General features: G+C 38.6%; 1 protein-coding gene across 1 annotated transcript in view; it reads right to left on the bottom strand.

The window, feature by feature from the left end:
- SIK3 (SIK family kinase 3) overlaps positions 1–27,888 on the bottom strand; it is a 272,938-nt gene that overhangs the window by 32,868 nt on the left and 212,182 nt on the right. The window contains exons 5-6 of the mRNA XM_023739963.1: positions 10,862–10,986; positions 10,050–10,173 (exon numbers count right to left, since the gene is read on the bottom strand). Coding sequence (XP_023595731.1) covers positions 10,050–10,173; positions 10,862–10,986 — 249 coding nt within the window. The remainder of the gene's footprint in view (positions 1–10,049; positions 10,174–10,861; positions 10,987–27,888) is intronic.

Genomic DNA, 27,888 nt, shown 5'->3' with positions numbered 1-27,888 from the left:
GCTGAATAAATATCTACTCAATGTATGAATAAATACATCTTCATTGATTACTTGCTCTAATTAAATGAGACTGTATTTGTGAAAATGCTTCTAAAAAATATAAAATTCTCTGTAAGATATAGGTTTTAAAAATTTATTCTCCAATTTCATTACAACTGTCCTGAAATAATCAACTGGTCAGTGATAACAATAAACTACTGCTAATTTTTAAAGACTTTCTGTATGTCAGGCATTGGGCTTACCAATTTCATTTCATTCAATCTTCACAACAACCTTGAGTCAGATACTATCATTAGCTCCATAAATGAAGATAGCAAAATTTTGAGAAATTAAATAATTTATTCAATATCACAAAGCTAATAAATGGCAGAGCTGGGACTTTAAAGGACTTCCCTTTTCACATGGATATAAATTGTTTGATCTATTTTTTCAAGATAAATTCAACTCTGCAATATCCAAACTTTCAACATCACTTAGCAAACACCATTCTATGTCACTGGTTTGAAAGGAACAGTAAAAGTAATTAACATTAACGACTCTTAATGATTAGTTTATCCTAACTTTAAAACGAAATACAACGAAGTCAATATATCAAAATTTATTCTATATCAGGCATCAAAATTTTGTCCTTTACTAATGATTAAAAGTATATTCCAATACAGTGTGAATTCTAAAGACTGTAGTTTCTACATCCCTATAAAACAGAGTAAATGCCATTTACAACATTAAGCTTTTATTAAAATTATGTTTCCAGGGTAGTAAGGTTAGACTCCACAATAGTAGCATCTGTATAAATTATAATTATCATCAACACACATTTATGGTCTGCATTTACTTGAGAAGAAAATATGTTCTTTGTGCAGAAAGCTGCTAAAGCTGAAGATCCCTGTGTAGAGAGAAGGCCTGGGCTGCTTCAAAAGTTGTGAAATTGTTACTAAGACCTCTAGATGGCACTCTTCTGTTTTCCATATAGAATTTAGTGCATAAAAGGCAACCACTTGAGTCCTGAATCAGATGCCCTCCTTCAGCAGAATGACATTCAGTTACAGGCTTGGTTTAAAACAGATTTTTCACTGCAATTTCTTTAAAAAAAAAAAAAAATCAACACCATCATAATAACTTCTGATTAAAGGATGTAACGAGTTCAATTTCAGGATCTTAAAACCTCTATTCAGTCATTCTTCACCATTATTCGGTCTCAGATGCCTTGAAAAAAATCTCCAGAAAAATGTGCACAAGCATTTATACACAAATACTTGCATAAAATTTAGGATGTTCAAGGAGCCCAAGAAGCTTGCCATATATCCCTAGATGCCTATAGGTCCCAGGTTAAGAACTTCCGGCTACAGTGTCAAAACCTAAAGGACAAGGGCATGTAAACACTTTTCATATATAACACAGATGGTAAAATATGCACAGCCAAGAGATTATCGCCATCAGTTCATACTTCCTAAGTGTCACATAGTTCATGAAATTAAATTCAAATTAGATTTGAACACCCCATTTTATAAAAAATATGGAAAGAGGGTGAAAACACGGGAATACATACTCTCAAACCTAATAACACACATCAATCACAGGACAGTCTGTTTAAATGAGTGGAAAGAAGATGGAGCCTTAGATCAAAGGGTACAAAACATCAACTTTTCCAGATGCCAAGTACTCTATTTTAATGTCCCATCACTTTTTCCCTGCCAAAAGACAGAGCCTTTGATACTGAATGAAACTGACGCACTCTGGGCAAGGCAGGGATATGCTGCTCTGCTGCGTGTGCCAGAGCAGCAGCTCCCCTTCAGAGGGCAGCTTTCATCTGCTCCTTGCAAGACGCCAAGCCGTCTCTGCAGTGAAAATCACTGTGGCCCCATGAAACTTGATATGCCAACAGAATGTTAACTAGAGGACCCGCAGCTCAGTACTGCCCTGCTGTGCTGACAGGCATTTGGATGACTGTGGAGAGAGAGCTGCTGTATGCGCAGGGTCCTAAAATGGGAATCAACTTGAGACCGCCAGTGTGATTCCATCTAAGATGTAAGAAGGCAAGGTCTTTAATATCCTTTTTTTTTTTTTTTTTGACCTTGATAACAAACAGCTTTCTCTAAGATGTTCAAAGTATTTCGCCTGAGGGAGGGGGGAGAGAATGGAGGAGGGAAATGAAAAACCAACTTTAAGTTCACCAAGGACAATCAATAGAAGTTCTGTTCTCCAGCTTCCATCTTCAAAGGCTAAGAAAGATGTAGAATCACTTAAGGAGGCTATCCTCACTAAAACTTTAAAAAAATGTCACCTGAAGAAGGTTGAAGGAGCTGAGGCTGATTTATCTTGGAGAAGAGAAGGTGTGGGTAGGAAGGTGCATGTTGGGTGTTCTTCAAGTATCTGATGAGTTTTTGTAAAGAAGACAAACTAGATGTATACTCTGCTGTTCCAAAGGCCTGAATTGGGACAATCAGGAAGTTACAAGTTCACTGTAGAGAAATCTTTCTAATTATCAGAGCTGATCCAAATTCCTGGATCAGGGGTCTAAGGATCTGAGAGGGGTCCCTAAGGGAAGTGAGAAGGGGCTGTCCGGCAAGCAAAACCATACTGGCGCATAACTATTGTTATTTACTTTATAGATTAGTGTTCTGGGTAAGATTTCACTTAAAAAAATAAGCTTAAAACAACTGGATAGGATGAACTCCCTGACCCCTCCAACTCTAAAAGCCAGATAACTATGAAAAGGGAGTAATTTGTCCTATTGTCTTAGTCATCTACTGTTGCTATAACAGAAATACCACAAGTGGATAGCTTTAACAAACAGAAGTTTATTCTGTCACAGTTTAGGAGGCTAGAAGTCCGAGTTTAGGGAGCCAGCTCTAGGGGAAGGCTTTCTTCTCTGTCAGTACTGGGGAAAGGTCGTTGTCTTCAATCTTCCCCTGGTCTAGCTGCTTCTCAGTGCAGGGACCCCGGGTCCAAAGGATATACTCCCCTTCTGGTTCTTCATTCTTGGCGGCATGAGGTCCCCCTCTCTCTCTCTGCTCACTTCTCTCTTTCATATCTCAAAAGAGACTGACTCAAGATACAACCTCATCTTATGGATTGACTCTTGCTTCATTAACATAACTGCCTCTAATTCTGCCTCATTAACATCATAGAGGTAAGATTTACAACACATAGGAAAATCACATCAGATGACAAAATGGTAGACGATCACACAATACTGGGAATCATGGCCTAGCCACGTTGACACACATTTTTGGGGTACAAAATTCAATCCATAACACCTACAGAGTAGTGAGCTTATTATCACCAGAAATGTTTAATCAGAGGCTGGCATTTGAGATGTCATATGTCATTAGAAGGGTCCCTGGCATTAGGCAGGACTGGGAGTCCTTCAAGGATGGAGATTGTCTTACTGAGTTTTGTATCTCCAGTGCTTACTATAATATGACTTATAAGTGGCCTTCAATAAACAATAGATGAAAGAAATGTTGAACTAGATGGCTGCTACAATTCCTGCCAACAACTTTAATAGTCTAAGAATCTACAATATAACAGGCTATCACAGCATTCTCTATGCTTCAAGCTGGAGTAACTAGGACATCTACTATTTTATGTAAGATTGAGATGTGGCACTGCTTGGGGGCAAAAGCCTGGATCAGATGATTTCCAAGGCCTCCCCTTCTAGCTTTAGAGTTCTTTGTCTCAGACAGGGGATACTTACTTGCTGATCTTTTCTGAGGCTATGCAGAATAATCTGTAATTCATATTACCACCTGAAGATACGTCTGCATGTGGACATGACCATACTGCCAGGGTTATGATAGAACAAACTAAAACAACTCTTTGCTGCTAAGTCTTCTCCATAAACCCTGTGGATGCAACTGAAAGTATTAATAATATCCCTTCAGTATGTTGAGAAAGTGAGAGAAAGACACAAAGAAAAGAGAAAAAAGAAAAAAAATAGGGAAGGTAGAAAGATTAATGGAGCAATTCATTAAAAATATTTAATAATAATTACTAACATTTATCAAGCACTTAGAAAGTAGGTAGAGTGTGAAACCCTTTTAGTTAATTTAAGCAATTTATTCACACACCAACCACTATGAACAGGTATTACTATTATCTCTATTTTATAGATAAAGAAATTGAAAATCAGAGATGTTAAGAAATTTGTCCAAACAATAAGATGTAGAGCCAGAATAAAAATTCTGGACAGTCCTACTCCAAAGCCAGAGTTCCTAGCCCATATAGTACCTAAAGTAAATTAACTATTAATGTTTTAGGTAGTAGCCAACATACCTTTATAAAAACAAATCAAACCAATTTAATTCCCGCCTATGATAGCTGTAATGTCAACATGTTCCATAATGATAGAGTCACCCACAAGCCAAGTTTGTAAAAAATGCGCTGGGTAAATTCATGACCAGAATGCTATGAAATAGCTGTAAAACAACTTTAAAGGGAGACTGAAAGTTGGATTAAGATAAATTAAGAAGACAGGGACGTAACATCTAAGGAGGGGGTTGTCCTACTAATAATTTTGCTGGTGAGGATTAAGTATACTATAGAAAGCAAGTTTAGTTCATATACTCTGGATGCTATCAGGTGATGAAGACTATGATGGCAGGCTAAAAACAGTAGCCCAATCAAAGAATCATAGATAAGGGACAGGCAGAAATTTAGGGCACTGAATCATCAGAATCTTCAGGCTTATCCTATGACAGGGGGATGTCAACTGTTCCTTAAACCCTTCATGTGATGGCAAAATACGGAGGCATGGCAAAGCAATCACTTTCAGCTCTGTGGGCAGAGGAGTGGCCAGAAAGAAATTGAGTTACAGATTCTTTCTGGCCACATAAAGCTGCTTTGAGCTGATGGAAACATAAGACATCTGTGTGCCAGGAGGCACGGGAAGAATGCAAGGAAGAAGAAATTACCCAGGAAATCCCAGCTTCTTAGAGGTACTTGTGTGCTGTCGAGTTGATTCCAACCCAAATCGACCCTATAGGACAGAACAGAGCTGCCCCATAGGGATTCCTAGGCTGAAATCTTTACGGGAGCAGACTGCCAGGTCTTTTCTCCCAGCAGTGGCTGGTGGGTTTGAACTGCTGATGGTTTTTGGTTAGCAGTTGAGCATGTGAACCACTGCGCCACCAGGGCTCCTTGGAAGGATATGGTCTAGTTTCTGGTATACCCTTTCCAAGCAATACTAGGTGTGTTTAAAGGTAATTCCAGAGTACTCAGTCCTGTGAGAGTTTCAGTAGTTGAAACACAGAGGCCATAGGGAAATGGTACGAAACAATTTAGCAAATAAAGATGGAGCTGATAAGAAAAGCTTCTATTAGAAATCAATAAACTTAGGCTGAGAGACTTTCCTTTTTGTTTTACCAGTTTATCAAACTGAGATAGTCTGGTGGGGTAGAACAAGTGTTTGACTCATATAGCTTCATTTATTAGAAAAGCAACAGCTATTTTTTGAACCTTCCTTATGTTCAATTAGTTTTTCTAGGTGGTCATGATCCTGCCAGAATTAAGATTCAGAAATTAGGAGATCGTAGCTTAATGGTTGGGGATGCCAACATTTACTTTCAGCCCCAAATTTGCTACACTGTCATACTACAGGCTGTCCATTTTGCAGTTCACATTTATAAAAATTTGTTGCTTATACTATTCAAATATTTTTCTGAGTCCTAATATCAATCATTACAAAAAAACCCATTGCTGTCAAGTCAATTATGACTCATAGCAACCCTATGGAACAGAACAGAACTACCCCATAGGGTTTCCAAGGAGCAGCTGGTGGATTTGAACTGCCAACCTTTTGGTTAGCAGCCGAGCTCTTAACCACTGTGCCACCTGGGCTCTATCACATTACAGTAGAACAAAATTCTGGTTCAGTTTTACTCCAGGGTCCAATACAGAGTGAACTTCATACTAACCCTTTTTTCAGTAAATAATCCAGATGTAGATGGACAAAGATAACTATCCAAGACTCTCTTCATTCTTGGAATAATTTGCCAATTATTTATATATTGAGAATGAAAATACAATCAAAGGCAGACTGCCAGGGTTCAAATCTCAGCTCTGCCATTTACTAGCTGTGTGGTCTTTGGGTATGTTACTTAACCTTTTTGTGCCTCAGTGTTCTTGTCTATCAAATGACAATAATAGCCTACTTCACAGGGTTGTTCTGAGCATTTAATAAGTTGATGCAATAGTGCCTGGTACATAGAAAGGGCTCAATAAATGTTAGCTATTACCTGAATCTCTGAAGTCCTTCTACTTAGAACTTCTTCCCTTTCTCTATTTTTCTATACAGGGTTGCTATAAGCTAGGAGGCAGTTTGCTTGAAAAGACTAATAATACATAGGGCAGTACCAATACCTTGTGTTAGTGACCTCAGTGATCATATTTCCCACTGATTTCCTATTATATTAGGTAAAATCAAGACGATGGTCAAAGGAGGCCTGCTTCACGCTGACATAGTTCTCGCCTCTTTCCTGACATCATTTGTGATTTCTGCGTTCACTAAAACAAAAGCAGCTATCTAGATTTTACCCCTAGTGCTGGAGGTATAAGAAGGTATAACAGAACTGCTTTCAGGACTCTCAACCCCTTCATATATGGAGACTAATTAGGTGAGCAACTTTAATCCCCTGCCTTATTCTTTCTGAACGAAGTGCTTTTATCAAGAAAGAAGCTGAGTGGTTCTTGTCGAGGAAGCCAATCAGGGCAGAGTTGTTTGCCTCTAAGTGGAAGCTTTTTGGCAGTAGCTGCACAGCATATTCCCCATCAGAAGCATTATGTAAGCCTGGGCCTTCATTCCCAGTGATAAAATGCTTATGCAGTATTACAATTAATTAAGTCACAATGAAGACTAATCGATAAGGGCTCAAAAATATTGTCCACAAGAGATCTCAATGCACTCTCCACCACTGCAATTTTTTCACTGTAAATTAATTTTCCTTCAGCTAAATAAATGTCTGATCTTACTATATTTGCTAGCAGGTGGCACACTCAGGGAATAAGGCAAACTCGGCTTTAAGAAGTAGGCATCTCATGGTTTTTAAAAACATATTGTTAGTGAATGAGTTTGGTGCTCAACAAAATTAAGTTGTTGCCTTTCATCACTGGGAGGGGGATTCGGAGGAAGCATCTGCTAACACATGTGGCCAGTTCTCATCTTCTGCAACAGTTCAAACAAGCTGCAAGTTTGGACCTTTAATCCTTCCAGTTTCACCTGACTGCTTTCTGGGATGCTCTGAGAAGTTTAATCCAAAAGTACTGGTCTAGACCAAACTTATTTTACTTGAGATATAGACAGCTAACTTATAGTTGATCAAAACCATCTTTTTAAAACTAGACATCACTTGACCTGGTCATCTACGTAATAATCCATATAACAGAGTGCATAAAACCAATTGGCTCACTGAACAAATCATAATTCAGATCATCAGTGAGTTACCTACTACTGTAATAATAAAACACACAATGTAAGACTCTATAGTTAAGTATGGTAATGATTCAATTTTTCATTAAAAAAATATTAACTGAATCTTTATGCCATACCAAGCACTGTTAGGTTTTATGGAAGATGTTGGTGTGCAAAGCACAGTTCTGATATCAAGGGGCTTACACTCTAGGGGTGAGAGAAGGAAGACATATACTGTAGTTATAAAACTAGGTGTATAAAATTGATTCAGCCTTGAAAATACCTTCTTTTAAATTTATGAATATCACTGCCATTCCAACTGGAACGGATATCTCTTTACTATATCTCAGGGATACCCATGAAAGGGAATTTTGTATCAAACATACAAGAAAGGGTATAGAAATATCCACTAATTGTGAGGACATTTCATTCCACACATTACTGACAATAGAGAGAAGCTTAGAATTCTTGAACTAACTGTATCCATTTGTATAGCATGGCCTCCCACACAGCTGCAAGTACTCTGGAATTCAACTTGGCTGAAGAAAAAAGAAGCTAGACCAAAGGGCCTTTCCACCCTTTGCCTCCCAAGTGCTAATTTGGAAAACTACTCCAGCTCTGCTGGAGTTTCTAGATCTTTTTTGACGGAAAAATGGATAAACTCAGCCTAAGTCTAAGACAACAGTCTGAGACAAGAAAAGTTCTTGTTCTTAGGGATTTCTCTCAACCACATTATCTTCTGTAGTACAGTGATAGTAGACCCGACAGGCTAGGAAGTAGCCAGCTCCTGCCTCTAAATAAAGAACCATTTCGAGCTCTAGTGAGGTATGTTTGTGCCCAGAAGCTGGAGAGGTAAGCAGAAAAAGGACTCAGGGACAGACTCTAGGATTCCTTCCCACGAAATTGAAAACTTCATGGTAACGCAAAGGAGGTCTAAGCCAAGCAAAGACTAAAGAGCCTCATGAATTTGTTTTCTCCTAGGCCTCATCCTTCTGACAGCATTCTCTGATGGGCCTTGGGAATAAGGCCGATGACGCTGTACGACGGGGACCTGGTGATGCCATTTACTATGACAGGGAACACCAAACAGAGTAAATCGGGGGAGGAGAGAGTTAAATTCAGTTTGAAAATGTTTCCACTGATGTGCCTTCAAGACATGAAAGTGAAGATGATTGGTAGTCCTATTTACAGTAGAATTGGAAAGAGTTGTGTCTACTTCCTGTCTCCATTTTCCTGCCATTCTTTTTCTGTTGTTTCCACATGAATTAGGCTTTGTTTCCACCCCTCCACCAAAAGTCCTCGAACTTTTTTGTATGTTTGAAAATTTCATAATAAAATTTGGGGGAAAAAACCCCAAAAATTAGATCATGTCACTGCTCTTTGAAAACCCTCTAATATTTTGCATTTCATTCTGAGTGAAAACTAAAGCCTTTACATTCACTGACTAGGCCCTACAGGGTTAACCCCCCTCTTAGCTCTGACATCACTGCTCTTCTCCCTGTACTCATTCCTTTGTAGCATACAGGCCTCCTTGCTGTTCTTAAACACTCCAAGCATGCTCCCTCCCGAGGGCCTTTGCACTTGCTGTCCCCTCTGCTTAGAATATTCGTCCTCAGATATCTACCAACTCATGTCCTCACCTTCTTTAAGTCTTTGCTACAATGTCACACTCTCAGTGAAGGGGTTCCTCAACCTCCCTTTTTAAAACAACCTTCCACCCATCATCCCCAATCTCCTTCGCTGTATTTTTCTCATAGCACTTACCATTATCTGACACATCATTAAGTCACTAATTCCAAGAAGACTTCAAGTTAAGACTAGTCCACGTTTCACTTATTTATTTTAAAATGCAATTCCCATGTGCTTCTGCTTTGCTGCCAACCCAGGGTATATACACTATGTGTGTTCTCCTGTAAAATGTATATAGATGATTAAGCAAAACTAAATATACTACTTTCTGCATTGCTCTAAAATGTTTTCTTCTTATATATGTACAAATGGTGATAAAATGCTCCAGACTCTGGGCATCTGGTGTCTGTTTTCAGTGTTAAATTTTTCCAAGAGCTACTTACCCTACTGCCCACTCATTTAGAAAAAAAAAAATGTTTTAAATTTGAGTCTCAGGGATAAATGTCATAGAAGTAGAAAATAAAGTAGCAAACTAAGATGTAAAGCCTTCTTTATCCTTGGCATTTAAAACCACATCTCAATAGGAGCTAGAACGTGAAAATATTATCCTGAAAAAGGATGGGGGAGAGGGATGAAGAACCAAGGTGAAACAGGAATTTTTATTGCATTGCTACTACGTGATACACCTCCTGAATCTCTACATATATTATCTAATTTAATCCTTATAGAAATAGCCCTCACAAAATTCTCAACCAATGCACAGATAAGGAAATTAAAATTCAGGAGACTACTTACTAATCTGCCATACAACACTAGGGCAATCTGGTGCCAAGGCCTATATTCTTTTCCCTACAGAATTCGGCCTTCTGGAGGTGACAAGTCAACAACCTGCAGCTAAGGAAGGTTGTTAAGTGGACCATTTATACCGCATAACTAAATTCCTGGGATTACTTAGCATGCCCAGCTACCCGTGAACCCAGTAACAGCTGCGTGCTGGCAACTCCCTTACCTGTGGACATAAAAAATGGGATGCGGAACTTTCCACTCAGCACCCGGGCCCGCAGATTCTGCAGTGTGCTCCCATCAAACGGTAGGGCACCACACACAAGCACATAGAGGACGACTCCAAGGCTCTGCATCCCGAAGAGAGTATGTATAATTAATTGCATCAGAGGAAACAAAAAAGGCCATTATAGTGAAGATGATGGTGAGTCACGCACAAGGTAATGCAACAAACCCTTTCCTTCCTTTTTTTAAATGAGAAAAAAATATAGGCATGTCAAGACCAATCATCTTCAGAATATTTAACTCTTCTTTGCTTTTAGACATTAATTTTGGGTAACATATCCTAGATTTCCCTTAGTATTCACCCTCTTAGGGGAAGGCAAGTGGCAGCAACAGAAAGAATCTCTACTCTTGGCAAGAGCACCCATCCAAGCTGGCCCTGGGGTTCTTTTGTAGCTACAAAGGGGAATTTGAAACCTGTGGCTTAGCCTAGGTGATAATTACAGGAAGAAAGACATAAAGAATTGAGAAATCAAAGAACAGGTGACCAAGATCCCAATTCACATTAAAAAAAAAAACAAAACCAAACCCATTTCTGTCAAGTCAATTCTGACTTATAGCAACCCTATAGGACAGGGTAGAACTGCCCCACAGGGTTTCCAAGGATCAAGGTGGTGGATTCGAACTGCCGACCTTCTGGTTAGCAGCCAAGTGCTTAATCACTGCACAACCAGGGCTCCACATGCAGTGTTAGGACAGTCATCATCACTCCAGGGTAACTAATGCTATGGGGTGTAATAGAAGGCAGTTACTTACCCAGATGTCCACTTTTGGCCCATCATATTCCTTTCCTTCAAAAAGTTCAGGTGCAGCATAGGGAGGGCTGCCACACCAGGTCTTCAACAGCTGCCCAGGAGTGAAGAGGTTACTGAAGCCAAAATCTAGAAAGGCAAATGGACGTTACTTATGTTAATCTTAACCCAGCAAACACTAGTCTCTAGTCACTAAAGCTGGAATACCAAATGCAAAAAGAGAAAGTTTAGAAAATACATAGCCAGCCACTTAAACTTAAAAAAAGAAAATAGTAGTGAAATAGAGATACAGATGAGCTGGAATGCAAAAGACATCTGGTGACAAAAAGTAAACATGACTGACTTACATCAGCAAAAACAGCACCGTTACATTACCCTATAAATCTAGGCAGATTGAGGTGGGTGGTACTTGTTCCTTTAACAACAATGAAATCAGATAATGGTTGATGTTAAGACCATATCAGAATCAGTAAATACATGTAGCTTACTGAATTGGACCTAGAATTTTCATATTAATTTTACTTCTTATGGCAAACATGTTTACGACCTCTAGAGACAAAGTGACTTAAAAATTAGACAATGTGACATTATTATCATTCAGATGGCTTACTTAAAATAAAGAACATGAAACTTATTTACAAACTGAACCAGGAATGTTTACATTTTAAGTTCAACTCCCTCTGTGCTTCAACCTCCCCCCTCCCCACTGTTTTAAGGGAGAGTACGTAAATAGGTGAGAGGTGGAGCCCCTGGGTGATGCAAAGGGTTAACTCACTGGCTACTAATCAAAAGGTTGGCAGTTCAAGGCCGGGCAATCTACTTCTGAAAAAGCAGCAACTGAAAACCCTGTAGAGCACAGTTCTACTGACACACATGGAGTCGCCATGAATCAGAACTGACTCAAGGCAACTGGTACTGGTAGTGGGGAGGCAGGAGGGATAAGCCTGGGGAGAAATACTAAGAAAATGAGCAACAGTGGCAAGCCAAAGAGAGATGTTGACTTATAAATACTTTTATTTATGAACAACACATAATCCCTCACCTCCATAAAAACTCCGTCCTAACCCAGGCATACCAAACCAAAGAAAAACCAAACCCACTGCCGTTGAGTCAATTCCCAACTCACAGTGACCCTACAGGACAAAGCAGAACTGCCCCATAGGGTTTCCAAGGTAGTAAATCTTTATAGGAGCAGACTGCCACATCTTTCTCCCTCAGAATGTCTGATGGGTTTGAACCACTGTCCTTTTCATTAGCAGCTGAGCGCTTTACCACATCCCCTGAATCAAAGCTCCTGGAAATGCTAAGCACCTATCTATTCTCCAAAACCTTTTCCTTCCATTTCTAGTTTTTGCTCTCTTGTGGATAACTGTACCTCCTTATGCTATTTGCTTTTCTTCTGTCTACCTTTTATACAAGGTGTTTTCTAGTAAGGCATTTCCTGATTTTGATTGTTTCTTCTTGCTCTGTATTTTCTCAGGGCTAACTCTTCTGGTCCCACAGCTTTCCCTATCACTTGTTCAGGGATAATTCCTAAAATCTGTACTTCTGGTCTTAGTACTACTCTTAACTTCCTTACATAAACTTCCAATCACTGTGTGGGAAGAAACACATCAAGCCCACCATTTTCCAAAATCAATTCTGCTCTTCCTGTGGTGTTCCCATCTTCATTAATGGCATTACCATCCCAGTTACTAGGGAAACTAGGATCATCTTTAAATTCCTCCCCCACCCCCATTTCCCATGTCAAGTTGGCAATAAAAGTTTTACTGCTTCTATCCTGTAAGTGCATCTTGAGCCCATGTCCTCCTTTCTATTTCCATTTCTCCTACCTCAGTTCATACGTTTATCATCTCTGACCCTGATTGCTGCTATTGCTTACTATCTAAGTCTATTTCATTTCTCTCTAAGCCATCCATTCACAGCACAGTGAACGCTACACAAATCAGATTACATTACCTGCTTGCTCAAAAACATTTGGTGTCTCCCTTCTGCTTACAGCATTCTCATTTAACATCCTTCACAACCAAGCCTGACCCTGCCTTTTCAACATATCCCTGGCCATTCTAGCATTACTAGATTATTCACATCCTATGTTTACGTGCCTTTCTTATGCAACTTCCTCTCTGTGCCATGTCTTTTCCATCTTTGAAATATTACTCATCTTCAAGGTCCAGCTCAAAATTACTTCCTGTATGTATGAATCCTTAACTGATTTCTACCTCAAAATACCATGTCAGTGGCTTCCTCTTCTGTGCTTCCAGAGTCCTTTGTTTATAGCTCTACATCCCAATTACCATTCTGCCTTATCTCATAGTCAGTTTCATTAATGTGTTTATATCTTCCACTAATTTGTAAATGGGAAGGATATAGTTTAATTTATCTAGTCACCACACAGTGTTTTTATACATAGGGATTCAAGAAAAAGCCACTAAATTAAAATGCTATAAAATCAGGGGCATCCTCTCCTCACCTCCTGGCTAGTGAAGCCATCTCTCATACTGACAATGCCAGCTGGTCTGCTACTAATGCCTCCACCTCCTATCCATCCCTCCTAAGGTTCTAAAATAACTTCATGATCATGAGACGCCTGGAGGTCAGGGCCACCACTGGCACCATTATAGCTACTTCTATGAGAAATCTAGATTCTCATTCATCAAAGAAGCTAAATGCCTCTTCTGGGAAGTCTTCATGGATCCCCTTTAAGTGTCCTCTACCTTCTCTGTACTCCCTCACTACTTTGTGTTTTAGTTATTTGTGTATCTCTAACATACTCTTCTAGCTCCTGAAAAACATGTATCTAGCTCCTTAAGAACACCTATTTCCTTAAGAGGCCTGTATTCATCTCAGACTCTCTCACATTACCTAATCTAGTATTTAAACTCAGTGTACATTTAATAAATATTGACTATAAATGCTGCTAACCAAAAGGTCGGCAGTTCAAATCCACCAGCCACTCCCTGGAAACCTTATGGGGCAGTTCTACTCTGTCTTATAGGGTAGCTATGAGTCAGAATCAACTCAGCAGCAATGGGTTTGATTTGTTTGGACTATAAATGAAACTACATTTTAAGTTGTACCAACTAACTACAACTTTTGAAATACAATAATTTTCATTTACAAGTTAAAGTCTGTATGTATTGAATCCTGTTAAAAATAATTTTTATAAGAGAGCAGGGATAGAAAGGTTGCTAAAAATCCCAGGAAATTAAGAGTCAGAAAAGCAGATGACTTTGGAAATTCTATAGAAAGAAGACCCTTTATTTTTCTTTTTTTAGTTTTTAAAGACCATTACCAGGCCCTTTTCCATGACTGGGCTTCCCCTCCTCAGTCAGAGGAGAAATGTTGATGGATTCTGTTATAACTGATGGGCTCTGACACTGGTGTGATTGGATAGCGAAGTACAGAAGAGAGAATTACAAAGTTTTTTGTTTGTGTTTTGAATTGAGAGTACAACAAGTCAAGCAATGAATTTAAACCAGTTGTTTTAAGATTTTTCTACTAAGCAGCTTAAGATATAAAGGAGATTTCTCATTCTGAACTGCAAATGCTTTACCTACAACTGGTTACTTGTCCACCCTTTTACTCTGCCAGGGAGTGGAAGGCACAAACTTAGTGGCACGAGCTTATTTATTTTATCTATCAAACAGGAAATCGTTACAAATTAAACAATATCAAAGGGAACCAGCTTCAGAGACACCCTCGGGCTTAGGTAGCTATTAGGCATTTATATGAGAAATGTGTGAGCATGAATGATATGATTAGGGTCTGACAATGAGAGAGGGCCACATGTGGGGAAGCACCTGCTTCCACAGCATGTTACAGCTAAACAGCTGGCTTCAACAGCTAGACTCAATGACCAACAGCAAGATTTCAATAAGATTCAACAACAAAAACCCCACCTACTTGCTCTTATTTCTTATGACATACAAAGCAAAATCCTCTAGTCTTATAGATGTCTGTCGTATAACCACTCCATGTATTATTACTTACTCCTAATTCTAAGGCATTGCACATTCAAGTAAAATCTGCTTCTCCCTGACTGCCATGACACATTTTCTTTCATTAAAGCTAGCTTCTTCTAATGAATTATCTTGGAGTAACTCAATCCATTCGTTAATGTAACAAACCCAACAGGATTTGACTCACTTCCCCCCTTCAATATACACATTATTTATTATACACTGACAGTTTCATCGAAAGCATATTGCTCTCTTGTCTGGCTGGCTCTTTACAAGTATTTTACATTTATCTTCAATATAAATGCGCATCTTGTAAGTTACAGTGCTGGCTAGTTCACTGTCATTCAGCTATAACAAACGATGTTTTCTAAAATTTTAAATTACCTATGTGGGAGAAACCACAAATTACGAAAATAAACTAAGTTTGTAACTCATTTTGGAAATTCAGGTCTTCCCAATCAATACTTCACCAGAGACTGAATAACCAGGGTGGGGAAAAATACCTGCTCTTTATTGCTTTAGCTGCCTGTCTTTGAAGGTACTTTGCTACATACTTTAAGAGATTTGGAAGGAAAAAATAAAAACAGTTAAAACTCAAACCATCTATTTTGTTTGTTTTTTGTAGCTTAGGAAAATACTAGAGGAATGCAGGCATATGTGGCAGGAAGTAGAGGTAGGATGCAGTACGATGCTGAACAGACGGACAGAACAGAATTACTAAGATTTTTGCCAGTTTTTAGTTATCTAAATGTATCGACAACTGAACAACTGATAGATGACCCAACTAGAAAGAGAAAATTCTCACAGCAAAGTTTAAAGTAATGAGTAAAAAAGAATGAAGAATTCTTGCTAGCTTGGACCAGAAATACCAAAACAAAACGAAACAGAAAAAACAGGGAATGTACAGCTTTTAGAACCTAAGTTTGATCGGTTACCCTCAACTTAGAAAACTGTATTTCCATTTGATGTGACTGACTGTTCATCTTCTTTTGACTCTGGAACTGCTTTTATTCATAATGTCCTTTATTATTTTGTAAAGCTTCTTATTCATAATGTCTGCTATTCTCTAAACAAGTTCCTCCATTTCTTCACTCATTTATTTAACATGTGTATATGGGCCTTTCCACTAGGTACAGCAATGAGTTAGAGCCTAGGAAAGAACCAAAAGGCATAAAAGAGATGTTCCTTGAGAAAGACACAGGAAAGAAGGGGAACTTAGTTGAATGGCAAGGATCTGAAGGAGGGAGGAAACGTGGAAAGGTTATTCTGGGTGGTGGTTGGAGAAGTGCCTAAGCAAAGGCAGATCAATTGTAATTAACAAGCTAATAATTTCAAGGTACAATAAAGAGACCTTCCCTAGATACAGTATGAGGTTTGTAGTAGTATGTGGTAAGAAATAAAATGGCAAAGTAGCATCAGGCCCATAAAATACAGCCTTAAATGATAGGAAGAGAACCTCACACTTGTGGACCGCTGCTTTCCTTTCTTTCCTTTTCTTCTTTTTTCCTAATATTTGTAGATTTTATTAGACTTCAGATATGTGGAATTTGATTAGGAATTAATTATAATCTTTGGTCATAACACATTCTTATCATTTCTCCAGTCATGGCCTACTTTTATTTAGCTGTCTCCCCCACCCCCATGGCTTTATTGGGATACCCCCCGGTTTGTCATACTGTGGTGGCTTGCATGTTGCTGTGATGCTGGAAGCTATGCCACTGGTATTTCAAATACCAGCAGGGTCACCCACGGTCGGCAGGTTTCAGTGAAGCTTCCAGACTAAGACAGACTAGGAAGAAAGGCCTGGCATTCTACTTCTGAAAATTAACCAATGAAAATCTTATGGATCAAAACAGAATATTGTCAGACGCTTGCTTTGGACATGTCATCAGGAGGGATCAATTGCTAGAGGAGGACATCATGTTTGGTGAAGTAGAGAGCCAATGAGGGCATGGGAAACCCTTGATGAGGTGGGCTGGCCCAACAGCCACAAAGATGGACTCAAAAATGCTGGCAATTGTGAGGATGACGCAGAAACAGGTCATGCTTTGTTCTGTTGTCCATAAGGTCACCATGAGTATGAGTAGACTCCACAATAGCTAATAACAAGAATTGAAATCTATTTCACATTTCACAAAATTCACCCATTTGGAGTGTGCTGTCCAGTGTTTTTTAGCATATTCACAGACATATGCAACCATCACCACAATCAATTTTAGAATACTTTCATCACCTCTCCCAAAACACCCCATACCAATCAGCAGTCACTTCTCATTTTCCCCTAACCCACCAGCCCTAAGCAACCACTAATCTGCTTTCCGTCTCTCTGGATTTGTCTATTCTGGATATCGTTATACATAAATGGAATCATATATGACTGGATTCTTTCACTTAGCATAAACTTTTCAAGGTTTATCCATGTTGTAGCATGTATTAGTACTTCATTCTTTTTTATTGCTAAATACTATTCCATTGTATGGAAATACCACACTCATATAAGTGTTTGTTTGTGTAGATATATATTTTCATTTATCTTGAATATATAGCTAAAAGTAAAAATGCTGGGTCATATGGTATGGTAACTCCACGTGTAACCTCTTGGGGAGCTGCCAAACTGTTTTCCAACGCAGCTGTACCGTTTACATTCCCACCAGCAATGTATGAGGCTTTCAATTTCTCTACATCCTTGCCAACACTTCTTACTGTCTTTTTTATCATAGCCATCCTAAAACCTGTTGCCGTCAAGTCGATTCCAACTCATAGCAGCCCTACAGGACAAAACAGAACTGCCCTATAGGGTTTCCAAGGCTGTAATCTTTACAGAAGCAGACCGCCACATCTTTCTCCTGTGGAGTAGCTGGTGGGTTCAAACAGTAGACCTTTCGGTTAGCAGCCAAGCACCTAAACACTGCACCATCAGGGCTGCTTATAGCCATCCTAGTGGGTATAAAGTGGTATCTCACCTTGGTTTGGATTTACATTTCCCTAATGGCTAATAATGTTGAGCATCTTTTCACATCCTTGTTGGCCATTTGTGTATCTTCTTTGAAGAAATGACTATTCAAATTATTTGCCCATTTTAAAAATTGGGTTATTTGCTCTTTTATATTGAGTTGTAAGAGTTCTTTGTATACTCTGGATACAAGTCCCTTGATACAATTTGCAAATATTTTCTCCCATTCTATGGGCTGCCTTTTTACTTTCTTAATGGTGCCCTTTGATACACAAAGGTTTTTTACTTTTATGAAGTCCAATCTATCTGTTTTTTTCTTTTGTCACCTAACACTTTTGGTTTCATATCTAAGAAACCATTTACCTAATCCAAGGTCATGAAGATTTGCTTCTATCACTCACTCAAAAGAAAACTATCTTGATAAGTACCTACTATCTATCCACAAGCATCTACCATCCTATCCCCTTGTCCTCCCTCCAACCACTGATTTACAACCTTATCTGTACATCAGAATCAATGGTGGCATTCTAAAAAAATGTATTTGAAGTAATCCACAAGCGTTATCTCAGACTTAATGGATCTCCTAGAAATAGCTTGAACATCTGAATTTAAATAAACAAATAATACAGAATTCTTCTGAAGTTTGAGAACCAGTCTTACAGGTAATGAGGAGTCATTGGGACTTTTGCAGCAGGCAGGTGATATGGTAAAATTAATCTGAAAGCAAGTCTAGCTTAGTTGTGAGCTGAATGCTGAAGGCCTGGAATAAGGGAGGAGTAGTGAAAATATGAAAGACAATTCAAAAAATACTTTGAAAGTAGAGTGAACAAAACTTGATGACAGGCTGAACACATGGGCTAGATAGATGACAGACTTAAAGAAGGCAGAAGAGTTTGGGAAAAATATTATTTTGTATATCTTGAGTTTGAGATGATGATAAACTATGAGAGGAGAAAAGTATTCCAAAACGGGAAATGGTGGTCTGCAGCACCCATATAATGTCATCCAAATACTATCTGGATGAGGGAAAACTTTTGGGTAGGGGAAAACGATGGCAGCTCTGAAGGAGAAATGGAAAAATTTCTCCTCAGAATTTTTGTTTGTTTTAAAGAAAGGTTAAGTCCCAGGAGTGCACTATGAACATAGTCCAGACTCACAACGAATCATTTAGAACGTCATGCTGTGAACAAAACAGGCATTTCTTACTAAGTTTGATGGCAACCAATAAATAACAATCCTAAGTTATCAGTAAATTCATCCAGAGTAGTTAGAACTTGGACACGCAGTTGAGTGGCAAGAACCCTGGAGGAAGCCAGGTATCCTGGGAAGATCCAGAACTAATTAGTCTTGACTCATCTCTCTCACTACAGCTGTTTTCCCATTTGTGCAACATTTTGAATTATATGTAATAAAGTAAACTGATACGTTTTTAAAGGCCTTTCTGTCAAAGGCTATGCTATAGTACCTTGCATATATTACCCTCATTGAGATAAGCATTATTCTTATTTCCTATCTGAGAAAGTGAGGTTCAGAAGTTAAGTAATGTGCCCAAATTTAAACAGTTAATAAGAGCTAGACCCCACCAATAATGCCAGTCTTGATGTCCGCCCAGACCATGCCCACACTGTGCTTTCAGATCATATATATATGTAAGGAAATGTTCACCTCATAACTATTTTTGTTACAACTTCCAGGTTCCTTAGATATTATAGTCTACTGTTTTCCATCTTATTCTTGACTGTCAGTCCTCTGCTCCGTTTTATGATTTTCTCAAGGACATATGGTACTTGAACAACACTGTGTGTTTACAAGTTTCATGAAAAACAGCACACAGAAAAGAGTAGTAGGCACTGCATCTCGATGGGGAAAGGATAAATTTTCAATAAACGATACAGGGACAATTAGTTATCCATACAGAAAAAAATGAAGCAGGACTCACACTATATCTCAAAATCAATTCCAGGAGGATTATAGCTTTAATGTGAAAGTTAAAACTATAAGGTTTTTATAAAATAATAAAGGAGAATATCTTTATGGCTTCAGCAGATGGAAGAATTTCTTAAACAAGAAACAAAAAGCACTAATTGTAAAGGAAAAAAAGTGATAAATTGGGGTACATTAATACTACAGTAAAATATCTTGTCAATGAAAGACATTTCAAAGAGACTAAAATGAGAAACCACAAAGCGAAGAAGATACCTGCAACACACAGAGATTCATGTCCAGACTATTTAAAACAAACAAACAAAAAAAAAAAAACCCTCTCTTAAATCAGTAAGACAGACAACTTTGTAAAAAAGTGAGCAAAAGACTTAGCAGGCACTTCATAAAAGAGGCCAATAAACAAGAAAACGAGCTCAACTTCATTATTCACAAGAAAAAAAAACAAAAAAAAACTACAATGAGATAACCATTACACACTAACCAGATTGGCAAAAATACCAATCTGTTTGGTATCACATTGGTACTGGTGTAATAATACCAAGCATTGGCAAGGACATGGAGCAATGAGAACGCTCACACACCAGTCTGCCATTATCAAGTAAAAGCTGACAACACACAACAATTTCACTCCTAGGTTTATACTCTTAAATGTTTAAGAATGTATATTAATGTTAAATGCAGTGCACCAGGATAAATGTTTAGGAATGTTCCCTGTAGCTGCTAGTAAGAGCCGTAAACTGAAAGCGACCCAAATATCCATCAAGAGACACAATGGAAAAGTAACTTGTAGCATATTCATATTATGGATACTATACAGAAACAAAAATGAATAAATCATACTAACTAACCCATTGCTGTCTATCAATTCTGACTTATAGTGACCCTACAGGACAGAGCAGAACTGCCCATAGGGTTTCCAAGGTTGTAATCTTTACAGAAGCAGACTGCCACATCTCTCTTCCATGGAATGGTTAGTGGGTTTGAACTGCCATGTTTTGGCTGGCAGCCGAGCACTTTAACCACTGCGCCACCAGGTATCCTTTCAATAAACCACAGCTATACCAAAAAAGGGGCCCTGGTGGCGCAGTGGTTAAACGTTTCGCTGCTAACCAAAAGGTCGGCAGTTCGAATCCACCAGCCACTCCTTGGAAACCCGCCGGGGCACAGTTCTACTCTGTCCTACAGGGCTACTATGAGTCGGAATCAACTAGGTGGCAATGGGTTTTGTTTTGTTTTGTTTTATATCAAAAAGCATGGATAAATCTTACAAATATATTGTTGTGTGAAATAAGACACAAAACAATACATTCAATATGATTCCATTCATACACAGTACAAAAACAAGCAAAACTCTATTGTTTAAGAATAGATTCACTGCACATTATATTCAATATAAATGGCACTGCTTGGAGCAAACTGCCTGAGGGATACATTACATGGGTGGTAAAACTATTTAAAAAGCAAAGTAAAACTATAAAACAAAACAAGTAAATGATCAGCACAAAAAACGAGACAGTAAAAAATCTTGGGGGAGGGACAGGGTTGTGACTGGTGGGGCAGTGCAGTCTGGGCTGCTGAAATGTTCTACTTGTTGACCTACGTGGTAATTACACAGGTGTTCCCTTTATAGTGATTCATTAAGGTGTACGTATATGTTTAAAGCACATTTCAGCATATACAATATTTCCTAAAAAATGAAGGAAAAATGAGAAAAGAATAGGATCGTTTTTCTCCCCTACTTCTATTTTCTTGCCTTTTGGGGCCATCTCATTGGAATGAAAGCTCCACTATGATTGAAGCTCACGAGGGCGGGGATTGGGTTGTTGTGTCCACCACTGATTTCCTAGTACGTAGAAGAGTGCCTGACAGAATAAAGGCACTCAATAAATATTTCATGAATAAATCACGATTAACTAAGAACAAAGATAGAGGGAAAAAAGGTGGGAGGAGGTATGTGAAAAGGAAATGAATGTTTGAGAACTCAGAGTAGCTCTTAGTCAACTGCTAAGAGGGTAGGGATTGGGAACCATGTGCTAAAACAGTAATCTCACCGAAGTTTTTGTTGAAAACAGCAATAATCATATATGAAGAAGAGCAAACTATGAAGACTTTATATACAACGAGAAAGTTTATAGTTCCAGTTAAATACAATTTTAAAAGAGAAGGAAATATTTTAATAATATGTACAGTCACTGTCATGCTAAAATGATTAGGCATAAATGATAAGCTGTTCACAACATTAAAATATTTTTATACTAATAAAACAACTTTCTCCATAATCCATATTAGTAAAATACAAATATAGCAAATATTATTTATAAATAATTTAAAATTAAGTTTAGTCTATAATGCTACTAGCTTCTAATTAAACCAGAGCTGTTAACAAAGAACAACACTAAAGAGATCTAGCTTTCCCTTCTGTTCCTTCAATATATCCAACTTAAGGGAAATATGCTTGATAAACTATTAAATCAGAAAACATGGATGTCCAGAATAAAGAGGAGAAAAAACAAAAACAAAACACCTGGATAGCTAAAACACACACACAACTGGATAACTTAAAAGGGGACTATAATTTTGGCAAATCTATCAGATAAATACTCTTAACTCTCCCCTAACATTTTTACAAACACTTCTTTTTTCCTGATTATAACCCTTTTATTATCCAAATCCCATAGGCAACAAGCCAGGGAATAGACAGAGTTTAATCACCTCTTTAAAACCACAGTCACTTCGTATCTTCTTTTAGCATTCCAGAACTCGTATTACCCTAAGGAATAAAGGGGTGCTGGCACTGCCCAGCTCAAGTCAGCCTGACGGGGAGAAAGGGAAAACCTGTGATCATTCTAACTGGTTGGGTCCTAGGTTGGCGCACAAGTAAAACAGTTTAGTTTACACTGTCATAAGCTAAAGTTTAGTCCGCAGAGCTCAAGATGAAGAAAACTATAAGGCCTAACAGTGGTGCAATATAAAGGAAAAAGAAGAGTCAAGGCTTCAATATAAGTCAAAAAATATAACGGCACAAATAAAACAGAAACTTAAAGCGAAGAGATCAGATTCATAGTGTATATTCAAAGGGTTAAATAAAATACTTTGTAGTTTTGCAGTACACTATTAAATGCTAAAGAAAAGAGAGAGCTAAGAGTAAAGTGCTATTAACAATTACTGTGCTTTTATAACAATACCAAAAACTCAATGCCGTAGAGTCGATTCAGACTCATAATGACCCTACAGGGTTTCCAAGGCTGTAAATCTCTATGGAAGCAGACTGCCACATCTTTCTCCTGTGGAGCTGCTGGTGATTTCAAATCGCCAACCTTTCAGTTAGCAATCAACTGCTTTAACCACGGCACCACCAGGGCTCCTTCTTAGGACAATAGAGGAGGTAGATTCAGTAAATTATGGTATATTTACTTGATATGCAATCATTTTAAAAGGGTGATTATGTGGAGCAGCATGGGAAAAATACTCAATATAAAAAAGAAAAGCAGCATATAAAATTGTATATACACTGATTCTAATTATGGAAAACAGGCATAGAAAAAAGACATGCATAGGAAGAAAACGCGCTCAAAATGATAGTTTTAGAGGTGGGATTATCGTTTGAATATTTAAAAATCTTGTTGTTGTTGTTGTTTAAATTTCTTATGTTGTTCTTGCTGTGTGTCGCCCAGCTCTTCTGACTCATAGCGACCCCGTAGGACACAGTAGAACCACCCCACAGAGTTTCTTAGGCTGTAATCTTTACAGGAGCAGATCCCCAGATCTTTTCTGCTGTGGTGCTGCTGGTGGGTTCACACTGCCAACCTTTCGGTTAGCAGCTGAGCACTTAACCATTGTGCCACCAGTGCCCGACATTTTCTATAGTATGCTTATATTATTCTACAGTTAACGCTGTTATTTTAAATGTAAAGACTTCAAAACATCACCCTGAATAATAAGAACTAAAACACAAAGCAGTTGCTGTTTTGAAAAACTCTCAGGTACAAAGATGCCCATAAAGATTATGTCCCTTGCTGTTTCTGTATTGGCAATGTGAAAGATTTATGACCTAGATTCAACAGTAAAATGTTGAATATTCTAAAGGGTTACAGAAGAAAAGGGAGAAACAACAGAAGTAACTGGTTAAGAAGGCTACTCACACCCACATGACAGAAGTCATATGGGTGGTGTTTTGTCTTGATGTGGTCTATGGTCATTTATTTCTCCACTCATAAGTGGTTCTTAGTGTAATTTGCTAAGTCTCTTTTCCAACCCCCAACACCCTGGTTGGTTAGCATTTATCTGTAGGCTGAAATGGCAACTCATATCCCTTTCTCTTAATACAGAGCAGCAGACTCTAATTTGGACCATATGTTTGTCTTCTAGGGATGGTTTAAATACCAGAGCTCTCCTATCAATTTTGAAACTTGAAATTCTTTGTTCTAGGCAAGATCAGGAGCCTAGGGCTACACAGAGTACTGATAATGTATCCCTAAAAGTAAATACATCATCAGCTGGGTATGCGTATGTGGTAAGGAGGAAGAGGGAAGAGCGGGTGGCACTAATTTAAAGATCAGGACAACTGCAAAACTGCAACAGGAAATTTTCTTATTTGGTCCACCACTTCACAGTGATACCCTTGATTTCTTTTTTGGCTGATCAAGGAGCAATCCAAAGCAGGTGTAAATAGATTAGGCACAGTCTTCAGCCAGTTCCAACTGCAGTGTCTGTTAAGGTAATACAGCACAGCTGTGACTGGCAGCCAACCCCCTTCAAAAGGAACTTGTGCTTCATTCACTTCCTTGCTGTATAAGTGAATAGTTTGGGGGCAGGAGTGGGGAGCAGAGAGAAAAAGTGAAGTGGGAAAATATTTATTTCTCCTAAATAAACAACCTAACTAGAAAACACTGTGATAACATCCTTCATGTTTTAAAATCTGGAAGCTTCTGAGGAGTCATAACCCCAGTGCTGGATTTTTTTTTTTTTTTTTTTTTTTTTAACAATTAGAGACAATGACCAAGAACAGAAATAATTTTGGCCTTTTAATTTCTCAGTAGACTAAAAAGGAGAGGGGAAAAACCAAGCTTCAGGGTTCTTGTTAGAAATGATCCAACAAACCGAAGATTAACATCAGTGTAAGAACACTATATAGATAGTAGACTATCGTATAGACAGTCGAAATGGAACATGACGCAGATAAGGAACTAATTTTACTCTTCCTATATAATATTTACTGGTCTAGAAATCATGCGATCCAAAAGCTTTATTTGGAATTGAACAAAACAAGAGTCAACCGTGTGGGTCTCAGAATTATGGTAGTGATGAAGGATAAGCTTCAAAGTTCCGAGAAGTCAGAATATTAGTTCACTCTTGAAAACGGCTCTTGGGAAGTCCTCACTGTTTAGCAATCACTCCAACCCCTGGCTGAACTTCCTGACTAGAAGCTAATAGAGAAGTAATGCCAAAAACTACTGACTCACAGCCTGAGCACATATATACAAGAAAAAATTCCTTCATGGGAAAAAAAAAAAGTCAAGTAATCAGTTCACTGGGGTGGGGTGGGAGGCTTGATTTAGTTTAAGAAGACAGGGAAGGTCAGAATTGGAGGGGGAAGGGTAATATCTGTGAGAATGAAAGAATATACTTTTCTGGAAAGGTATGTAGAGATACATTAGAGTAGTATTTTGCTGCAGCTGCTGCTATTACACCATATATGGGGCTGTTCCAAATCAGTCACTTAATCTTAGCAATCTCCTGACCCTCCTCACCTCCTTAGCACTCCTGGGCTTGTAGATGCATCTATCTCCATTGTGACATGGTGTTTGTTTTCCCTGTGTGTGTGTCTCTGTCCTGCTTTTTTTTATAAAACACCATTCAAAAGTGATTAGGTTTAGGACTCACTCTAGTATGACCTCATTAACATAACAAAATAAAGCTCATATTTTCAAATAGGGTCATATTTACACGTAAAGGGTTAGGACTTCTGCATTTCTTTTTGGGGAGTACAGTTCAATCCATAACAGGTAGACACTAAAAGCAAGTAAGAAAATAACCTCTTCATTTAAAGCTAAGTAGAATAAACACAATTCAAATAAGATCAGACATCTGAAAAGTAACCTATCTCAAAGGTAATCTGTAAATATGATAATAGGAGTGGGATATCTCCAAATTTTTGAGGAACCACTAATGCATTCTCAGCATGAAGTGAACAAGACAGACATAGTCTCTGTCCTCACAAAGCACATTATCCCACTGGGAAGACCCACATTAAACAACCAAGTATTCAACTATATAGTTAGAATCATCATATGAGTTTTAAGGAAAAGTTCAGGGTGCAACTTGTATGTAACAGAGAAGGGGGGACTCTCCTGAAGAAGACTATTGCATCAAGAGTTCAGAAAATCTCTCAATCTGATCAAGAAAACCAAGGTTATACTTGGACTAGAATGTAAAGACAGCTGTAACTTATTTACTTAGTTGTATTGCTACTCAGTATTTTCCAAAATTTTTGACTCACAAATCCCTTTCAAAGGAATATATTATCTTAAAACACCTCCCAAGGAAGAAATTTTAAACATAATTTTGCCATTTTTGCAGTTTATGATAAAAAATGATGTTAAGTAAAATATTTTATTTTATATTAGTACATTATTAAAAACTGATTTAATCCAGAAGAAGTGAAAGCAGGAACACAAAAAGAAACCTGTACACCAGTGTTGACTGCAGCACTTTTCACTGTATCTGAGAGGCAGAAATAACCCAAATGTCCATCAACAAATGAATGGATAAACAAAATGTGGTATATACATTGCAGTGAGATTAATTACTTTTGAGTGTGGCCTTTCTAGCCATGGTCTTGTGACTCTCACTCAGGTGACTGTGTGATAGGGTAATTGTGGCCTACTAACGGGATTGGTCAGTTTTGCCTTAAAAGAGAGCCAATTCCAGAGCAGAGAGGAGAGTTCATCACAACCAAAGAAGGAGAGATGGGCAGGAGATGACGCAGTGGGCTTCCCGGCCCATGGAGCGAGAAAAGCTGAGTGCCTCTGGGCAGAGACTGAGGGCCAGGGAGAAGTCTATGCCTGACTAAAGAATTTGGGACTTGCCAGCCTCCACAACCACGTGAGCCATTTCCTTTACACGGTTCTATGAGACGTTGCACCGAATTAGGGAACCCAAAGACAGGAGGGAGAGTACTGAGGCTAGAGGAAGTAGCTGATGTTAGAGATGATAGACTGGTACAGTAGCCTGGAAAAGTTAGACATTTGAGACTCTTTTTTTTTTAATTGTGGTGCTTTAAGTGAAATTTGACAATTCAAGTTAGTCTCTCATACAAAAATTTATGCATACATTGTTATGTGACCCTAATTACTCTCCCTCTACTGTGACAGCACACTCCTCCTTTCCACCCCGGATTTTCTGTGTCCATTCAACCAGCTCCTGACCCTCTATGCCTTCTCATCTCGCCTCTGGACAGGAGCTGCCCCTTCAGTCACATGTATCTACTTGAGCCAAGAAGCTCACTCTTTGTAAGTATCATTTTATACCCCATAGTTCACTCTAATCTTTGCCTGAAGACTTCACCTCGGGAATGATTTTAGTTTTGGGCTAACAGAGAGCCAGGGGGCCATGTCTTCCGGGGTCCCTCCAGTCTCAAACCATTAAGTCTGATCTTTGTTACTAGAATTTGAGTTCTGCACCCCACTTTTCTCCTGCTCTGTCAGGGACTCTGTTGTGTTCCCTGTCAGGGCGGTCATTGGTGGTAGCCAGGCACCATCTAGTTCTTCTCGTCTCAGGCTGATGAAGTCTCTGATTTATGTGGCCCTTTTGTCTCTTGGGCTAATAACTTTCCTTGTGTCTTTGGTGTTCTTCATTCTCCTTTACTGCAGATGGGTCGGGACCAATTGATGCATCTTAGATGGCCGCTTGCTAGCTTTTAACACCCCAGACACCACTCACCAAAGTGGGACGCAGAACATTTTCTTAAAAAATTTTGTTATGCCAACTGACCTAGATGTCCCCTGAAATCATGGTCCCCAGACTCCCGCCCCTGCTACTCTGTCCCTCAAAGAGTTTGGCTGTATTCAGGAAACTTCTTAGCTTTGGTTTAGTCCCATTGTGCTGACTTCCCCTGTAGTGTGTGCTGTCCTTCCCTTCACCTAATTCTTGTCTACTATCTAGTTAGTGAAT

Source organism: Trichechus manatus, unplaced genomic scaffold (genome assembly GCF_000243295.1).
Source record: "Trichechus manatus latirostris isolate Lorelei unplaced genomic scaffold, TriManLat1.0 scaffold00143, whole genome shotgun sequence".
Classification (NCBI taxonomy): Eukaryota; Metazoa; Chordata; class Mammalia; order Sirenia; family Trichechidae; genus Trichechus; species Trichechus manatus.
The sequence above is the reverse complement of the archived record's forward strand: the minus strand, read 5'-3'. Positions and strand labels throughout refer to the sequence as shown.